The sequence below is a fragment of the Diceros bicornis genome, chromosome 31 (assembly GCF_020826845.1).
Source record: "Diceros bicornis minor isolate mBicDic1 chromosome 31, mDicBic1.mat.cur, whole genome shotgun sequence".
In the NCBI taxonomy this organism is placed as follows: Eukaryota; Metazoa; Chordata; class Mammalia; order Perissodactyla; family Rhinocerotidae; genus Diceros; species Diceros bicornis.
This window is the reverse complement of record NC_080770.1, coordinates 4,992,801-5,008,961: the sequence shown is the minus strand read 5'-3', so window position 1 is coordinate 5,008,961 and position 16,161 is coordinate 4,992,801. Positions and strand designations below refer to the sequence as shown.

At 62.7% G+C, this 16,161-nt stretch overlaps 1 protein-coding gene across 5 annotated transcripts in view; it reads left to right on the top strand.

Annotated features, from left to right (window-relative positions):
* The window catches only part of TPCN2 (two pore segment channel 2), a 28,155-nt gene extending 12,312 nt beyond the window's left edge, over positions 1-15,843 (top strand). For 2 of the 5 annotated variants that reach the window (XM_058526195.1, XM_058526193.1), the window contains 18 exons: positions 74-176; positions 1,164-1,229; positions 1,977-2,041; positions 2,591-2,691; positions 3,337-3,418; positions 3,652-3,738; positions 5,517-5,636; positions 5,796-5,855; positions 6,378-6,506; positions 7,322-7,371; positions 8,804-8,903; positions 11,348-11,419; positions 12,742-12,815; positions 13,323-13,404; positions 13,506-13,588; positions 14,071-14,152; positions 14,564-14,658; positions 15,242-15,843. In XM_058526195.1, coding sequence (XP_058382178.1) covers positions 74-176; positions 1,164-1,229; positions 1,977-2,041; positions 2,591-2,691; positions 3,337-3,418; positions 3,652-3,738; positions 5,517-5,636; positions 5,796-5,855; positions 6,378-6,506; positions 7,322-7,371; positions 8,804-8,903; positions 11,348-11,419; positions 12,742-12,815; positions 13,323-13,404; positions 13,506-13,588; positions 14,071-14,152; positions 14,564-14,658; positions 15,242-15,320 — 1,530 coding nt within the window. In that variant the 3' untranslated portion in view covers positions 15,321-15,843. Of the gene's footprint in view, positions 1-73; positions 177-1,163; positions 1,230-1,976; positions 2,042-2,590; positions 2,692-3,336; positions 3,419-3,651; positions 3,739-5,516; positions 5,637-5,795; positions 5,856-6,377; positions 6,507-7,321; positions 7,372-8,803; positions 8,904-9,429; positions 10,603-10,676; positions 10,910-11,347; positions 11,420-12,741; positions 12,816-13,322; positions 13,405-13,505; positions 13,589-14,070; positions 14,153-14,563; positions 14,659-15,241 lie in introns of those variants that run through there. The other 3 variants (XM_058526194.1, XR_009216229.1, XM_058526196.1) reach the window with 3 other exon arrangements.
* The last annotated feature ends 318 nt before the right edge of the window (positions 15,844-16,161 follow it).

Below are 16,161 nucleotides of genomic sequence, written 5' to 3'. Positions count from 1 at the left end.
TCTGGCAGCCTGAGGCCTTAGCCGGTCGGGCAGAGGCCTGAGTGGCTCCTCAGAGCTGCCCGTCTGCTCTCAGCAGGACGATGGGCAGGACAGGGAGAGGCTGACCTACTTCCGCAACCTGCCCCAGGCTCTGACGTCCCTCCTGGTGCTGCTGACCACGGCCAACAACCCTGACGGTGCGTGGGGGGCGAGGACGGGTGGTGGGGGCCAGCCCGGCCTGGGTGTTGGCTTGCTTAGTGCTGGGCCGCCGAGCCCGGGGTCTCAGGCCTTTCCGTCAGCAGGTGGAGGATAAAATGGGTGGCGTTGGCTTCCCTCTCTCCCTCCCTCCTTTCTTTCTTGTTTCTATTTTCCCCTTTTTCTCTTTTCTCCTTTCTTATGTACTTTTCCCTTGTTTTCCCGTCTGGCTGTCTCACTCCCTCCTCTTGTTCTCTGTCCCCTTGGTCTCTCTTTCCCTTGTCTCCTGACTCCTCTGAGGAGCTAAAAGCCAACGGTGTTGTTAGGTGGTGCCAGATGGCGGTGTGTTCAGTGGGTCCCCCAGGCGGCCTCCTCTTGGGGGTCTGGCCACTTCCCCCTTTGCTCCCTGGCCAGCTGTGGGTGCGGCTCAGTGGCGATGTGTGTCGGAGGCCCTGGGTCTTTAGTGGCCAGACTGTGGGTGGTGCTGGTAGGGCCTCTGTCTGCTTGGGCTGGGGGTGTGGCCGGGATGGGGCGGCCGCAGTCCTCTAGGGCTTGGCTGTGGACCCTGGCTGGTGCCTTTTGTCTTGGACTCAGGATGGTCACCGACCGTAGAGACCTTCCCAGGAGGGCAGCCCTGGCGTCCACACCCAGGGAGAGCTGTGCCGTGGGACCCTGAGCCCTGTCCCCGCACGTCCTGGGGATCCTAGCGAGTCCCCCAAGGGAGAGCTGAACTTTCCATCTGTGGGGAGTGGTCCCGGGGAGGCGGATTTCAGCTCAGCATCAGGGCTGAGCGTCCTTGAAAGGTAGTGAGTTCCCCATGCCCGAGGGTGTGCAAGCAGAGGCGTGAGGATTGATCCGAGTTTGGACAGGAAGGCCCCTCAGCTCTCCCAGAGCAGAGCCCTCTCTACTGAGTGTGGGGTCACGATGGGAATCAGACTGGATGCTGAGGTTGTGAGCCTGTTTCAGTTTCTCCAAATTCTTTCTCTCAGTGATGATTCCTGCGTATTCCAAGAACCGGGCCTATGCCATCTTCTTCATAGTCTTCACGCTGATAGGTGAGTCCAGGCGGGTCTGTGGGGCTCGAGATTCTGCCCCCGTAACAGGATCCCGAACCCTCAGGGGTGGGTGTGCTCCCCCGACCCTGTGACATCACCTCAGTGTGCCCTCCCTGTTCCTGTGACATCACTTCAGTGTGACCCCTGACCCTGTGACTTCATCTCAGTATGGCCCCCGACCCTGTGACTTCACCTCAGTGTGGCCCCCAACCCTGTGACTTCACCTCAGTGTGGCCCCTGACCCTGTGACTTCACCGCAGTGTGGCCCCTGACCCTGTGACTTCACCTCAGGGTGACATTCCTGACCCTGTGACTTCACCTCAGGGTGACATTCCTGACCCTGTGACTTCACCTCAGTGTGGCCTCTGACCCTGTGACTTCACCTCATTGTGACCCCCGGCCCTGTGACATCACCTCAGTGTGGCCCACCCCGTAATTTTCAGTCTGTGACCACTGATGATCTGTGTCCTCAGCGCCTGCAGCTGGGCAGGCCAGGTGGCACTCCCATTCGATGGCCGAGGACAGGAGGCCTGGGTGTTGAGTGGGTGCCCCAGCCCCCTCCCTGCTCCACCATCGTCCGGGCCCTTCTTGCTGGCTCCCCCGGGTTGGTGGTGCCCGTGTCGACCCTCTGGGCACCGCCCCCAGCTCTGTCCGTGACACAGTTGGTTTTGAGATGCGGCTGCTCCTTGCAGACTCTGCCCTCTGCCCATGGTGGTCCCCCCTGACCGTGGCTGTTTCCTCTCACAGGAAGCTTGTTTCTGATGAACCTGCTGACGGCCATCATCTACAACCAGTTCCGGGGCTACCTCATGGTGAGCCCGTCCGCCCTCCCGGGCTCGTCCCTGCATGGTGCTGCCCTGGAGACCAAGCAGGGTGTGACTTGAGCTGACCAGTCGGGTGGTCCTGAGGCCTGGCCAGGCCCCCCAGGGTGGGGTATGGGAGGGCTGTGGCCAGGACCCCAGAGGGTAGGGTGGGTAGAGGGCATGGTCCATGGTGGTTTCTGCACCGCCCTCTGGCTCCCTCTTGTGGGTGAGCGGGAGCTGTGTCACATCCTGCTCCCTCCCTGTCCCCCAGGGGGTGAGGTCCCCATAGCCCCCAGGGGTCCCTCCTCTCCCCACCTCTAGGGGAAAGCTGCAGGAAGATTGCAGCCCCCAAGGCCACTGGCCCCGAACCCCCTGTGGGCGAGCTGGGACCCCAGATACGGCGGGAGTCTGTGACTGTTCCTCTGATGCCCCAGGGGCCGAGGGGCTGCTCCCCAGGCTGTGGGTGGGCAGGGCGCCCTCAGAGGCTGCTCGGGGACGAGTGGACGTCCAGCCCGGGAGAGGGCTGAGCAGAGCCGCTCAGAGCCATCGTCCTCGCAGAAGTCTCTCCAGACCTCACTGCTCCGGAGGCGGCTGGGGACCCGGGCTGCCTACGAGGTCCTCTCCTCCCTGACAGCAGAGGAAGAAGCCCACCCTCAGAGGTGAGTGCGGGGCTCCTGGACCCCCTTCTCCCTGAGGAAGTGGGGCTGCTGCTCTGGAGGGGAGCCGGGTGTTCATTAGGGGTGTTTCCTGGGCACACTCTGGGCCGAGCTCCCTGCTGGCCGCCACCGGGTTCTAATCTCCATTGGACTCAGGGAAATGCCGGATCCAGGCACTCCAGGGTTTCTGTGGTTCTTGCATCTGAGTTCACTTGTTTGTCCCCGTGACCCCCAGAGACTCTGGGCTGTAGGGGCTGAGCGGCTCTGGCCTACTCACCCCACCTGCACCCTTCCCACACCCCTGTGCTGTCACTTGGGTGTCGGAACCAGAGGGGCCTGGGGCACGTATCCACTCAGCCGCCTGGTTCTGAGTCAGTGTCAGCGTGGAAGGTTCCGGTTCTGACTGCTTGTTAACCGTGGAGCCTCTGACACCTCCGGCCTCAGCATGCTGCTGTTCAAGGCGGGACGCTCGTGTCGCTCGGGATTTTACACGACAGGATGATGTGAAGCTCCCGTGGTCGGCTCCGTTGTGGAGGCCCTTGCGTTGCCCAGGGCTGCAGAGCTGATTCACGGCGCAGCTCAAGCCAGAGGTCGGGGCGCCCCCCCCGCCGCCCCGGGCTCACCGGGGTGTCGTGTTTCTCCCCACAGAGTGGGGGTGAAGCCCCAGGACTTCCTGCAGGTACTTCAGAAAGTCCAGCTGGACAGCAGCCACAAGCAGGCCATCGTGGAGGTATCCGCCCTGCCCTCCGGCCTCCTCGGCTGGTGCTTCTGGGCACCTCCCGGAGGTCACGTGGGCCAGCAGCCCCTTTTCAGGATGGGGGTGTCATTTCATATCAGCGGGGCTGGCTGTCTGGGTGGGGCTGGGGCGGCTCCCCCCTGCTCTGGGCCCTTGTCCCCTTGGCCGTGGCTGGCCCTGGCTGGCCCTGGCCGACCCTGGCTGACCTGTGCTTCCCTCCTTTGCAGGAGGTGCGTTCCTACGGCGATGATGTGCTGTCAGCCGACGAGTTCCAGAAGTTCTTCCACGAGTTTGACAGACGGGTGATTAAAGAGGTGAGGGAGCCGGGTCAGGGCACTTGCCCGGGCTGGGCCAGCAGGGATAGCGGGAACCTTTCAGGGTGCGCTGACGCTGACCACCTGGGTGACTTAATGACCAGCGCCAGGACTCGCCTCCTTAGGGCTTCTGCTCCAGGATGGTAAATGGGAACAGAGGTGGTTTGGCTCTTGGAAACTGGGAGATTTTATTGACCTCATGAAATGCACAGACCAGAGACTGGCCTGGGCCAAACCTGACCCAGGGGAAACTTCCGAATGGTTTTCTCCATCTGTGACAAACTCTCGTCCTCTTCCCGTGTGTCCCTCCTTGGGAGGTTCCTGAGTTTGTTCAAAGCCTTTTCTCTTGTCCCTGACACTGATTTGCAACAGGTGGGCCTGAGATCCAGCTCAGCCCTGTGTCCAGAAGACCCTAGACTGCCTACGTTTTACGCAGTGGGTTTCTGGGATATGGGCGGAGGTATTGGGAGACAGCCGAGGTGCTCACGGGCACTTTGTGCACAGAAGGGGTGCCGTTTCAGCCACTGGGCCTTGAGAGGGCCAAGCTGGACCCTGGAGTGGGGATGGGAGTGAAGAGGTGGAGTCACACGTGTCCTGCTGGGCCTCACATCTCTGTGTCACTCTCTGTTAGTCAGCTCAGGCTGCCGCAACAGATAGTACAGACCTGGCGGCTTAAACCACAGACGTTCATTGTTTCTCAGTCGAGGTTGGAAGTCCAAGATCCAGGCGTGGGCAGGGCTGGTTCCTCCTCTCTCCTTGGTGTGGAGACAGCCATCTTCTTCCTGTGTCCTCATGTGGTCGTCCCTCCGTGTGTGTCTGTGTCCTGATCCCTTCTTCTTAGAAGGACCCCAGTCACACTGGATTAGGGCCCACCCCAGTGACCTCATCTTACCTTGATCACCTCTTTAAAGGCCCTGTCTCCAAATAAGGTCACATGTGGAAGTATTGGGGGTTAGGACCTCAACATACAGATTTTGGGGAGACACAGTTTAGCCCACATCATCTGTCAACTTCTCCAGGATTCGCTGGCAGCCCTCGTGGCCTCAGGCTCATGTCGGAGGTGGTTTTCCTAAGAACACGTTTTCCTGAAGTCTTTCCAGGTCACCTGGAGCCAGGCCCTGCTTGGCCAGTCGCCCCGAGCGCCCCATGCTTGTCCCTTCTCAGTAGTATTCCTCCGGGTGGCGCCCTCCACACCCCTTGGGGCATGGGGGATGGTCGTAGGGACAGACAGGCACTTTGTATGTTAACACTCATCACGCTTCTTCTTGGGACGAGGCTGGGCAGTGGACTGTCCCCTTCAAGGTGACTTGAAGGGAACGTTAAGTACCTGCTATCAGGTCCTCAGACGACAAATGGTTCTTGCAGGAGGTCTGCCGGGCCTGGGAGGCAGCTCTTGGCGGCTGCTGTGGGCCTGATTTGCTGTGGTCGGCCCTTTTCCGGGTGCAGGCCGGCCCGGGCAGGGTGAATCGGGAAAGATGGGCTCCTTTCTCAGGGTTTGCTCGGTGGTGTCTGCTGGGCCAGCGGGCTCTGCCTGGACAGTTGCCTGCTGGCCCATAGGACACTGCTGGGTCCGGGTCATCCAAAACCGACTCTCTCCCCCTCTGTGCGTAAGACCGTTTCTGTGTTTGGGATGATTTCCTTAGGCCTGGTAGACCGGGAGAGGAGATAAGGTAGGAAAGAGTGGAGTCCTGGAGTAAGGGGGCGTGGGCATTGTTGGGCTCCCTTTGGCCCCGGCCGCCTGCCGGCGGGTGTGTCTGACCACGTGTTTCCCTCCCCAGCCCCCGCCGCAGCCCGAGTACCGGTCTCCGTTTCTGCGGAGCGCCCAGTTCCTCTTCGGCCACCGCTACTTCGACTACCTGGGCAACCTCGTCGCCCTCGGAAACCTCATGTCCATTTGTGTGAGTGCAGGTTTGCCCTCGTGTTGACGCAGGAGGCGCCTCACGTCCTGGCCCCTCGCTCTCATGCCCGCCCTTCCTCCCAACCCCCCGACCGGGGGCCCGCGTGTCCCCCCAGCGCTGGGCCGGGCTGGTGAGCCACCTTCTGTGCTGGCCTTGCAGGCATTCCTGGTGAAAGATGCAGACGTGCTGCCCGCTGACCGTGACGACTTCGTCCTGGGGGTGAGCTCTGAGGATGCTCGCCTGTTGGGCCTTTGTTGGGGTGACGGAGTCAGGAAGAAGAGCACAGCCCCCACCTAGTGCTCTGGGTCCCCCCTAGTCTGGGGCTCTGGGTCCCCCACCCCGGGACTCCAGATACCCCCACCTGGGGCTCTGGGTCTGGGGGAAGACAGGGCCATCCTAGTGCAGAGCGAATCATCCCGTCAAGGGGGTGCACCAGAGGGGGAGGTGCCGGGCTGTGGGAGGGGAGGCTGGGTCGGGCTGGAGGGAGGCAGAGGGAGCGGCGAGCAGAGGCCCCTGGTGAACGAGGGTGCAGATGGGCAGTCAGCTTAGCGGGGCGGACAGTGGAGGGAGGGTCGTGTAGAGAAAGACCCGAGGAGGCAGCACAGATTCAAGACGCCCTGCCCCGGCCTCCTTTGGGCCGACGTGAATGACCAAATGGCCACATGGGCCCTGTGGCCAGTGGGTGAGGTGGGGGAGGCCGGCAGCACGGGGACGAACCCCGGGTGCCTGTGTCCCCTCCAGATTCTGAACTGCGTCTTCATCCTGTACTACCTGCTGGAGATGCTGCTCAAGGTGTTTGCTCTGGGCCTGTGGGGCTACCTGTTCTTCCCCAGCAACGTGTTCGACGGGCTCCTCACCGTCGTCCTGCTGGTAAAGTCTGAGGGGCCGAGGTGCCAGCCTCTCCGGGCGGGCGGTGTGCACTCTGATCCGGCTCTGCACTGCGTTCTGTCTCAGGCTGCCCCTGAGGACCAGAGGGCTAGGGGAATTTGGGCTCCTACCTCCAGTGACAAAGGGGCTGCTTTTCTTCCAAGCGAGCTGCTTGGCGGGTGGCTGGCAGGGGCTGTAGGAGTCTGGGCTTCCTCTGCATCTGAGCGTCGTGGGGTGCGGGGGCAGGCTGCCTCTCCTGACCCCTGAGGGAGGCCTGGAAGGAGCTTGCAGCCTCGCTGGCTAACCCAATCCCACTAGGACAGTGGGACCTTGACCTGGGGGAGGGCCGGGCTGGGGCGCCGCAGGCACCCGGTGTCCTCGGGCAAATCTCCTTTCCCCAGAGCCTGTGGGTGTGAGGGGTCACACCCCGTGTGTGTCGTGGCAGTGATATTGGTGCGACATCTTTTCATATTGGACCGATTAGAGCCATGGGCCCCCTGGGGCAGGCGCCAAGGTCGTCTGAGGAGGGCCGTTCAGTCTGCCTTGACCAAGTAGCTTCTGCACCCAGGACTTCCCCAGCCTCTCCCGTGCCCCCCTTCATGCGGGTGGGCCCCCGATTCCTGAGACCAGAGTGTCTTTCTCAGCTGCAGGAAGTCCCGACGTTTGGAACCAACCCTTGGGGACAAGGACCGAGCCCTGATTTCTCCCCGAAACCCCCTTTTGGGGAGAACATGTTAGGAGTGAGCTATATAATTCACTTAAAAGCCGCCCAGATTAGCGTTGCTGTAGCGATGCCTTCTTTTCTTTTGTAATTAAAGGTTTTGGAGATCTCAACTCTGGCTGTATACCGATTCCCACACCCAGGCTGGTATGTGACTGCAGAGAACCGAGGGAGGCTACAGCAACCAGCGCCCTGGCTAGCGCCCCAGGGGAGGGTCCTGCTCTCCCTGATGCTCGGGGGCCTGTTTAGTCCATGAGGCTGCTCAGGCCCAGGGCCAAACGCCCGCTTGTTAGGAGGGCAGGCTGTCGGAGCCTTGTGGGGACCGTGGGAGCTCACCCGTCCTCGTCGCTTTTGGGGATTCTTTCTTTAACATTTTCTAACTCATCTTTAGGATGATAGCGTTCCCAGAGCTGTGACAGGCAGCTGGCCAGATTCCCCTCGAAGTGCAGCGGGCTCAGCCCCCAGCCTCAGAATGGGACGCGAGGCCCCAGGTGTGCTGGGGGCCGGAAGCAGAGCCGCCTGGCTCAGGGCTGGGGTGACCTGTGAGCTCTGGAATTAGGCTGGGCCCTCTGGTTTGTCACCTCCCACTCTGGGTGTCAGTTTGCCTCCCTGTAAGGTGGCAGGGGACGGGGCCCGGGGCTCACTGAACTCTCACACTGCTGTTGAGCCCCACCGTCCCCGGTTCTGGCCGTGCAGAGGGATGGACGTCTGGGCAGGGATGCCAGCGTGCCTCGTGGCTTGGCTGGTGGCAGCCTTCGGGTCACGCTGCCGCAGCAAGCACACGCGCCAGCCTCAGGCCCTCGGGCGGCCCTGGTCCCCGTGCCTCTGTTGGGCTGCTTTTGTCCTAGTGGGGCAGCTGGGAATTGGCTGAAGCAGGGAGTGGAGCCACCAGACGCCTGCTGTTTAGGGTCAGCTCCCCAGGGGCCGGCCAGGAGGGGTTGATTTTGGGGAAGATGGGCAGGGCTGGTGTGGTCCTTGGTGGTGAGCCGGGGCCCGGTTTGAGCCCCGCCCCAGGAGCAGTGAGGCCGCGCGGCCCGGGGGCCGGCGTCTTTTGTTTCTAATATGCCATAAGAACCTGCGGTGCACTTTGCCTAAGAATCGTGGGGTGACATTTTGGGTGAGAAGGGTTTAAATTTAAATAGAAACGAGAGCATGGTAAGGCCACGAGGGCCACCAAGGGGATGGGGACAGGATGGGGTCAGGGTCAGGGGACAAGACACGTGGTTAGGGGTCAGGGGCCAGGGCTCTCCCCGTCCTGCTGGGACCTGAGCGCGGCTGTCCCGGCGTCTGGAACCTCGATGGTGCTGTGTGTAAGCCGGGGGTCGGACAGTCCTGCCCTGCAGTGGGGCCGTGCCCTGGAAAGTGTTGCCGTGACCAGCGCTGCCCTGGGCGGCGGGCGTGGGTGGCTCAGGCTCTGCCCTGTTGCCACGGCGGAGCTTTTCTGGTTGGTGTCGGCTGCGGGGTACGTTCCTGTCGCTCCCTTTCACTCTCTGCGTCTCTCTCTCTGTCTCTGGACCCTGTGTCTCTGTGTCTTCTCATGCCGAGCCCCTCCTAACCCGGCTCCCGTGTGTCTCTCCAGGAGGCCGGAGACGCTGGGCCTACTGTCGCTGTGGGACATGGCGCGGCTGGTGAACATGCTCATCGTGTTCCGCTTCCTGCGCGTCATCCCCAGCATGAAGGTACGTGGGCGCGGCCGCCCCGCCCTCGCCCACCCTGCCGTCTGCTCACGCTGGTGCTTTGCCCTGAGGGCGGGTGAGCCTGGGCAGGGCGGGGGGACAGTTAGAAGCGTGAGAGCTGTGCAGCCGAGGGGAGCGAGGGCCAGTGCAGGAGGGACTGGTGTGACGCCCCTTGCCTGGTCGCAGAGGTAGCTTCTGGCTCCTTGGGGCTGCAGCCTTTGTGAGGGCCAGGGCTGGGGCCCTGGAATCAGCGTGTTCCCAGGTGTCCTGAGGTTTCTGAAAGGGCTCTGGGCTCCTGGTGGCTACTAGTAACGGGGGACAAAGGTGGGACTGGCTGGGGTGCTCGCCTCCGGGACCCCCACTGCAGGAGTGAGGTGGCTCATGACCACCTCCAGGCCTCGGTTTCTCTTAATGTGCCCATCTGGAGTGACACCTGTTGAGGGGCGGGGAGGTGGGGTGATCGGGGTGTTCAGGCCCAGCCCCTCTCGTCACGGAGGCAGAGTTTACTGTTCCCGTCTGTTTTCCTCAGATCTTTTTAGGAGAAATGAAGCCCGAGAACATCAGACCCCTTTTTGAGGGTCCAGGTCCTTCCCCTGTGCATGTCCATCCCTCCTACCAAGCTGTGCACCTGTCCCATCTGGGGGGCCACCTGTTACCCAGGCGGCTCGGGGCTCCTGGGTGCAGTTGGGGCTGCTGCACCGAGGCCTTCATGGACGTCACACGCATGCACACGTGCTCGTACATGCATGCGTGTGCAGTCACGCAATGCACGTGGTCACATACATGCGTTCACACGTAATTACGTATCCACATAATCACACATGCGTAATCGCGCACAACAATACAATCACATAGCTACGAAACCACACACGTACAGACTCATACATATACACGCAGCTAACATGTGCATATACACGTCATCACACATAGTCGTACACACACAACATAATACATGCAATCACACACAGTCATACATGTGCACAGAACACGTATACAGACAGAAATAATTGCACACATGGGTGTGATTATCTGTACATATGTACGCGTAAGTACACGTATGCACGTACGTATGTGTGCATAGTTATATGCGCGCGCGCGCACACACACACGACCTGCCAGCATCCGGCATTCCCAGGTTCTTCTGACACGTGAGTCAGGGTGGGTGGACTAACTGGAAGCCTTTCTTGGGGGCTCAGGTCTCACGTGAGGGGAGCAGGCCTATAGCTGGTTCCTGGCTGGGTCTCTGAGGCCCCTTTTCTCAGACCCCATCACTAGGGGCTGACCTGGCCACCTCCAGGTCTGTATTTCTTTGGAGCCTTCCCAGAGGGGAGCTAACCCAGCTTGGGTCAGCGGGCAGTGTGGTCTGAGGTCCTGCACACGGGGCTTCGCCAAAGGGACTAGGAGCGAGACTCACCTAAGGCTGGGCAGATGGAGGTGTCTGGATGTGTGGGGGCCTATGAGTGCATGTGGGCGGGTGTCTACAAGTTTGGGTGTGTGGGTGGCTGTACATGTGTGTCTAGTTGGTGGGTGGCTGTGGGTGTGTGTACGGGTGTGTTGGGGTGGCTGCAGTGTGTGTATGGGTGTGCATGGGTGGCTGTGGGGTGTGTATGGGTGTGCATGGGTGGCTGTGAGTGTGTGTACGGGTGTGTTTGGGCCTCTGGGGTGTGTATGGGTGTGCATGGGTGGCTGTGGGGTGTGTACAGGTGTATGTGGGTGGCTGTGGGTGTGTGTACCGGTGTGTTGGGGTGGCTGCAGGGTGTGTATGGGTGTGTTTAGGCCTCTGTGGGGTGTGTATGGGTGTGCATGGGTGGCTGTGGGGTGTGGACAGGTGTATGTGGGTGGCTGCGGTGTGTGCACGGGAGTGCGTGGGTGGCTGTGCGGTGTGTATGGGGGTGTGTGGGTGACTGTGGGTGTGTGTACAGGTGTGTGGGTGTCCGTGGGTGTGTACAGGTGTGTGGGTGGCTGTGGGTGTGTGTACGGGTGTATGTGGGTGGCTGTGGGGTGTGTACGGGTGTGTGTGGGTGGCTGTGGGATGTGTACGGGTGTGTGTGGGTGGCTGTGGGATGTGTACGGGTGTGTGTGGGTGGCTGTGGGGTGTGTGTGGGTGGCTGTGGGGTGTGTACGGGTGTGTGTGGGTGGCTGTGGGTGTGTGTATGGGTGTGTGTGGCTGGCTGTGGGGTGTGTATGGGTGTGTGTGGCTGGCTGTGGGATGTGTATGGGTGTGTGGGTGTCCGTGGGTGTCCGTGGTTGTGTGTGGGTGGCTGTGGGTGTGTGTACGGGTGTATATGGGTGGCTGTGGGTGTGTATATGGGTGGCCATGGGTGTGTGTCCGGGTATGAGGGTTGGTGATTCACTGGTCTGTCTTGCCTTTCCGGGTCAGGGTCGGGGGTGGGTGGGGTCACCTCCGTGGGCCCAGGAGGCAGGGACTGCTTTCTCTCTGTCCTCAGCTGATGGCTGTGGTGGCCAGTACCATCCTGGACCTGATTAAGAACATGCGGGCCTTCGGCGGGATCCTGGTGGTGAGTCAGGTGGCCGCGAGGGCCTTTGGGGGAGGGCGCTCGAGCGGGAGCCGGGCCCCGGGACGGGGTGCGCTGGGCGGGAGGCTCTGCAGGAGGGAGGCCCCGGGGTGGGGGCAGCAGCGGGTTATGCAGGCTGGAGGCCCGGGGCCAGGGCCGGGAGCCAGAGTGGCCCTTTGTTTCAGATCGAGGACCTCTGTGGGTCTGACCACCCGCCCTTTCAGGGCTGGAGATCCTTTCGGTCACTTGCGAATCCCTCACGTTTTCTGGGTCATGGGCCTCATTGAGAAACTGATGGAAAAAAGCAAGAGGCGCCAGGACCCCAGAGCCGTGTGGACCCCGGATGGGGTCTCGGTCGCCTCCTTGCTCAGAGGGATTTGGGGAAGTCCCACACCGCGATGTCCGCTCTCCCCGGGGCCTGCCTTGCCCCTGAGGGGCTGTGGGCTCCACCGTGCAGCCCAGCCCGGGCGGGGGCCCTGTGGGCAGGTGGGCCCTGGTGCCGCTCCAGGCGCGAGGCCCAGCGGGTGGGAGAGAAGGTGGCAGAGAGACGAGGAGCTGCAGTGAGGCCCCCGTCTCCACGGTGCCGCCCCCGGCACTCTTGTCTTTTAGTTTGGATACCCCAGTGGGAGGGGAGCCCCGTGGCACCCCAGGGCTGTCTCAGGAGCCAGAAATAGAGTCTGGCATCGGGCACTGCCTGCTCAGGCCCCTGTTTGCACAGTGGGGGAAACTGAGGCCAGAAGGGGGCTGGTTAGCCTGGGGTGTGTGCCCCTTTCCTCTCCGCCTGGGCTTGTTAGGAACAGGTGAGGGTCCCCTGGCAGCCGCCTCTCTGACTGGGGCACGAGGCTTCCCCGTGGCGCTCCCTGAAGGCCTCCTGCTGGACGTGGAGAGTGTGGCAGGACAGCGGGACTTCTTCTGGAGGGGCAGGGCCAGTTCCCTCCTTCCCTTCCCCTGGGACCGCCTTCCCCTGGTTCTCTTGCCCTGTTCTCAGTGGAGCCCAGGGGAGGGTCCTGCCCACCCCTCTTCCTGCCCTGCCTGTACCGGAGGAGGAGCGGACAGCCTCGGCTTCCTTGGCTAGCCTCGGTCTTCCCCCCGGCCCCCAGTTTATCTTTGGGGCTCTCCTGGCAGCAGCTCCTCCCTCCTTCCTTCTGGGGCAGGTTGTCGGCTGCAGCGGGTGCCTGGGAGCGGAGCCCGGTGTCCCCGGGGAGGCCAGCAGTGCTCACAGTTGGGGTGGCCAGGGTGGGGGACCGCAGGCCTCAGCCTGGCTCTGTGGGGCCCGTCTGTGGGCGTGCGTGCGTGGTGCTGACTGGTGGGCCGCACCTCACTAGGTGGTGTACTACGTCTTCGCCATCATCGGCATCAGCCTGTTCCGAGGTGTCGTCGTGGCTCCTGGAAACAGCAGGTGAGGTGGCAAAGGAGGTGCCCCTAGGGGTGCAGGGATGGATGTGGGGTCAGCTCCCTAAGAGGGGCCCCCTGGTTTCTCTTCCTTTGCCTCCCTCTTTCTTCTCTCCCTTCTCCCCCCGCCACCTCCGAGTCTGCACTGAGAATGTTTCCCGTGGCCTGCTCAGAGCAGCACCCCTGCCCTTGTGCCCCTCGAGGGCCTTCAGGCCAGGCGGCGTGCTGGCGGAGGGTCGTGTATGCTGCAGGCCAGGACCGGAGAGCCCCAGCGGCCCTGGAGCTGCACGAAGGCAGCTCCTGCCTGGCTGGCCGCGGTCCAGGAAGTTCCATTTCTCGTGTGTCCACGGCTCTGGCCCCTCGCTGCCCGCATAACACCTTGGAGGTCGGGGGGCTTCTGTTTCCCCCTTTCTCAGGGGCCCAGAGGGGTTCCGCGCTGTGCAGGGCTGAGGCAGTGTTGAGCCCCCTGATGCGAGTCCTGGGGGCCCCCTGACCCAGCTTGTCCTGTCCCCAGCCTGGCCCCAGCCAACAGCTCAGCGCCCTGCGGGAGCTTTGAGCAGCTGGAGTACTGGGCCAACAACTTCGACGACTTTGCGGTGAGTCCTGTGCCTCTGCTCCCCGGGCCCTGCGCCCTTCCTGGCCCCTGGCCCTCCCCGCCTCCCGCGCCGCCCTCGACCGTGTGTCTGCCGCCCCGCAGGCCGCCCTGATCACTCTGTGGAACGTGATGGTGGTGAACAACTGGCAGGTGTTCCTGGATGCCTATCGGCGCTACGCAGGCCCGTGAGTGACCCCGTCCTGGGGGCCCCCTTCCCTGTCGCCACAGTGCATGGCGCACGTCCTGCGCCCCTGCTTGTGACCCTGGGTCTGCTCCTTCTGGGGCTCGCTGGGGGGCGTGTGGCAGGAGCAGACGGCTTCTGGGGACTTCTCCGTGACGGCGGGGCCCCTCGGGCTCCTGGGGTCGGGGAGCCCCGGGAGGCTGAGTGAAGGAGTTCAGCCTGGAGCTTGAAGGGCTCAGACCAGCCCTGCACGTGGTCCCGGGTTCGAGTCCCAGCTCCGCCCCTTGCTGGTGGCGCTGCCCTGGCGACTCACTGGATGTGTCTACACCGCGGCGTGGTCGTCTCTGAAACGGGAATGACATCATCGCGGGTTTACGGGGCGGGAGTCAGTGAGCGCTGTCCCATACGCACGTGTTGTGCGCGTGATTTGAACGGCCTCACTCGGCTCACGGCGGGCCGGGCCGGCCTCCGTCTCGTCCCCTGCAGGTGGTCCAAGGTCTACTTCGTGTTGTGGTGGCTGGTGTCGAGTGTCATCTGGGTCAGCCTGTTTCTGGCTCTGATTCTGGAGGTATCGGCTCCCTGCCTGGGCTCTGCTCAGGGGTGATGGTGGGCGTGAGGCCCCCGGCGGGCCCCCCTGGCGCTGGGTGGGAGAGGTGGTGCCGGGTTGGGGCGGCCCTGAGTTCAGGCTCAGTCCTTCCCTCGGGGCCCCGCGCTGCTCGCCTGGCCGCTGGGAGCATCGTGGAGTGCCCTGACATTTGGCCTGTGGGGGCTCTCAGCCTGGGCGGGGCGGGAGGGGGGCCCACAGGCGTGTGGCTTGTGCAGGAGCTGACAGCCTCGTGGGCCCTGGATCCCGGCGTCCGGGAGGAGCCTCTGAGCTCCCTGCGTTGGACGCCAGGCCAAGCTGGGGGCGCCGGGGAGGAGACCGGCTGGTTTCGCGTGGGGCCCACACCCACTGGCCACTCTCTCCCCCTCTCGTCAGAACTTCCTCCACAAGTGGGACCGCCGCAGTCACCTGCAGTCCCTCGCCGGGGCCCCAGAGGTCCCCTATCAGATGACCGTGGAGCTCTTGTTCAGGTGCGCGGGCGGGGCGGGAGGGGCGGTGGGTGGGCGTCCCGGGACGGCGTCACTCCCCGCACGCTCCAGGCCCCTGCCTCTCCCGCCGAGCTCCGAGCTGGGGTCGGGAGGGCGCCCTCTGCTCCTGCCACCCAGCCGTGAGCGCCGCCCTGCTCTCCGGTGAGCATGTTTAAGGGAACAGCCTCAGGTCCCGTTAGTCTCCAGGTGGCTGTCGGTGGTCGGGGGCGGGTGGCCGAGGAGCCCTTGCCCCCTCTTCTCTGTGGTAACCTGGCTCAGAAAAGTGGCGGAGGTCCCGGAGACAGCCCAGCCTTCCCTCCGCGACACCTGCTGTGTGTCTGCGGCCCCATCAGCCAGCGTGGAGAGGCGTCCTCCCGGGCTTTTAAGAATGCCACGTGAACGTCCCTACGTGGATCTGAGTCCCCGTGTCCCCAGTCCCGGCTTTCACTTCTGCACGTGTCTGACGATTCGGGGAGTTCCTGGCGGGGCACTTACGAGGCTTTTCCCTGAGTTCTGTGCACTCGCTCTTCTGGAGGCGCCAGGGTCTTCTCTCAGGGCACCTGTCCGTCTTCTCCCGGTTCCACAGGGATGACCTGGAGGAGCCGACGGAGGAGGAGCTGGTGGAGAAGCTGCGCCACCACCCGCACCTGCGACTGGGCAGGTGACGTCCAGGCCCCTTCCCGGCTGGGGCGCCGGCCGGGGACTCGGTCTGGGGACAGACGCCGGTCGGTTGTGGGAAGGGTGGGCTGCAGCCCGGAGGACAGACATTCCCTTGGCCAGAAGCACTCTGCCCGCCTGAGGCTGGGACAGAGGACAGAGGTCCTGGGTCCCTGCCCAGCGGAGCCACCAGCACCAGCTTCTCTGCAGCATCTCAGAACAGCGACCCGCGCCTCGGGCGGCGTCCACGCCACCTTCTTCTGTAAGCTGCTGCCGTGGGACTTCCACTTTTCTAACCACGGGAAGAGGGTGATTCCACAGGGACCTTGAAGACAGTCTGAAAAGCGAGAAGCAGCGGCCTCCCCTCGTGCCCTGCGGTTTCCGTGGTGCCTTTGCTGCTGGCGGCCTTCAGGGACCAGGTACCCACATGGGGCCTGCACAGGCCAGCTGGCAGCTTTCCAGGGCATGAAGTTTGGGGTCCTGGTGATTTTACATGAAGAGAATCTTGGCTATTTTATTTTATGGATTGTATGAATGTGATTGAGTGTGTTTCTTTATGGGTCAGAATGCCAATAATTTTCATTGATAATCTTGCAAAGAATGAGGTCGTCATCTTTACTTTGACACAGTTCTAGTCCTGCTTTTCTGGAGTAGGGCTGGCAGGTAAGGTTGTTTGGGTTGTGCACTGCACAAGGGTACCTGGCTGCAGGGAGTGTCCTGGCACGGGGCTCTCTACCCTAGGTGAGGGGCACCTTTTTCTAATCTGCATGAAAGCATATATAAGCCAGTGGTGGCCCTGCTTTTTGTGTCCTCAGGGTGTGTGCACAGGGGGCTGGGCTGGGGAGGAGG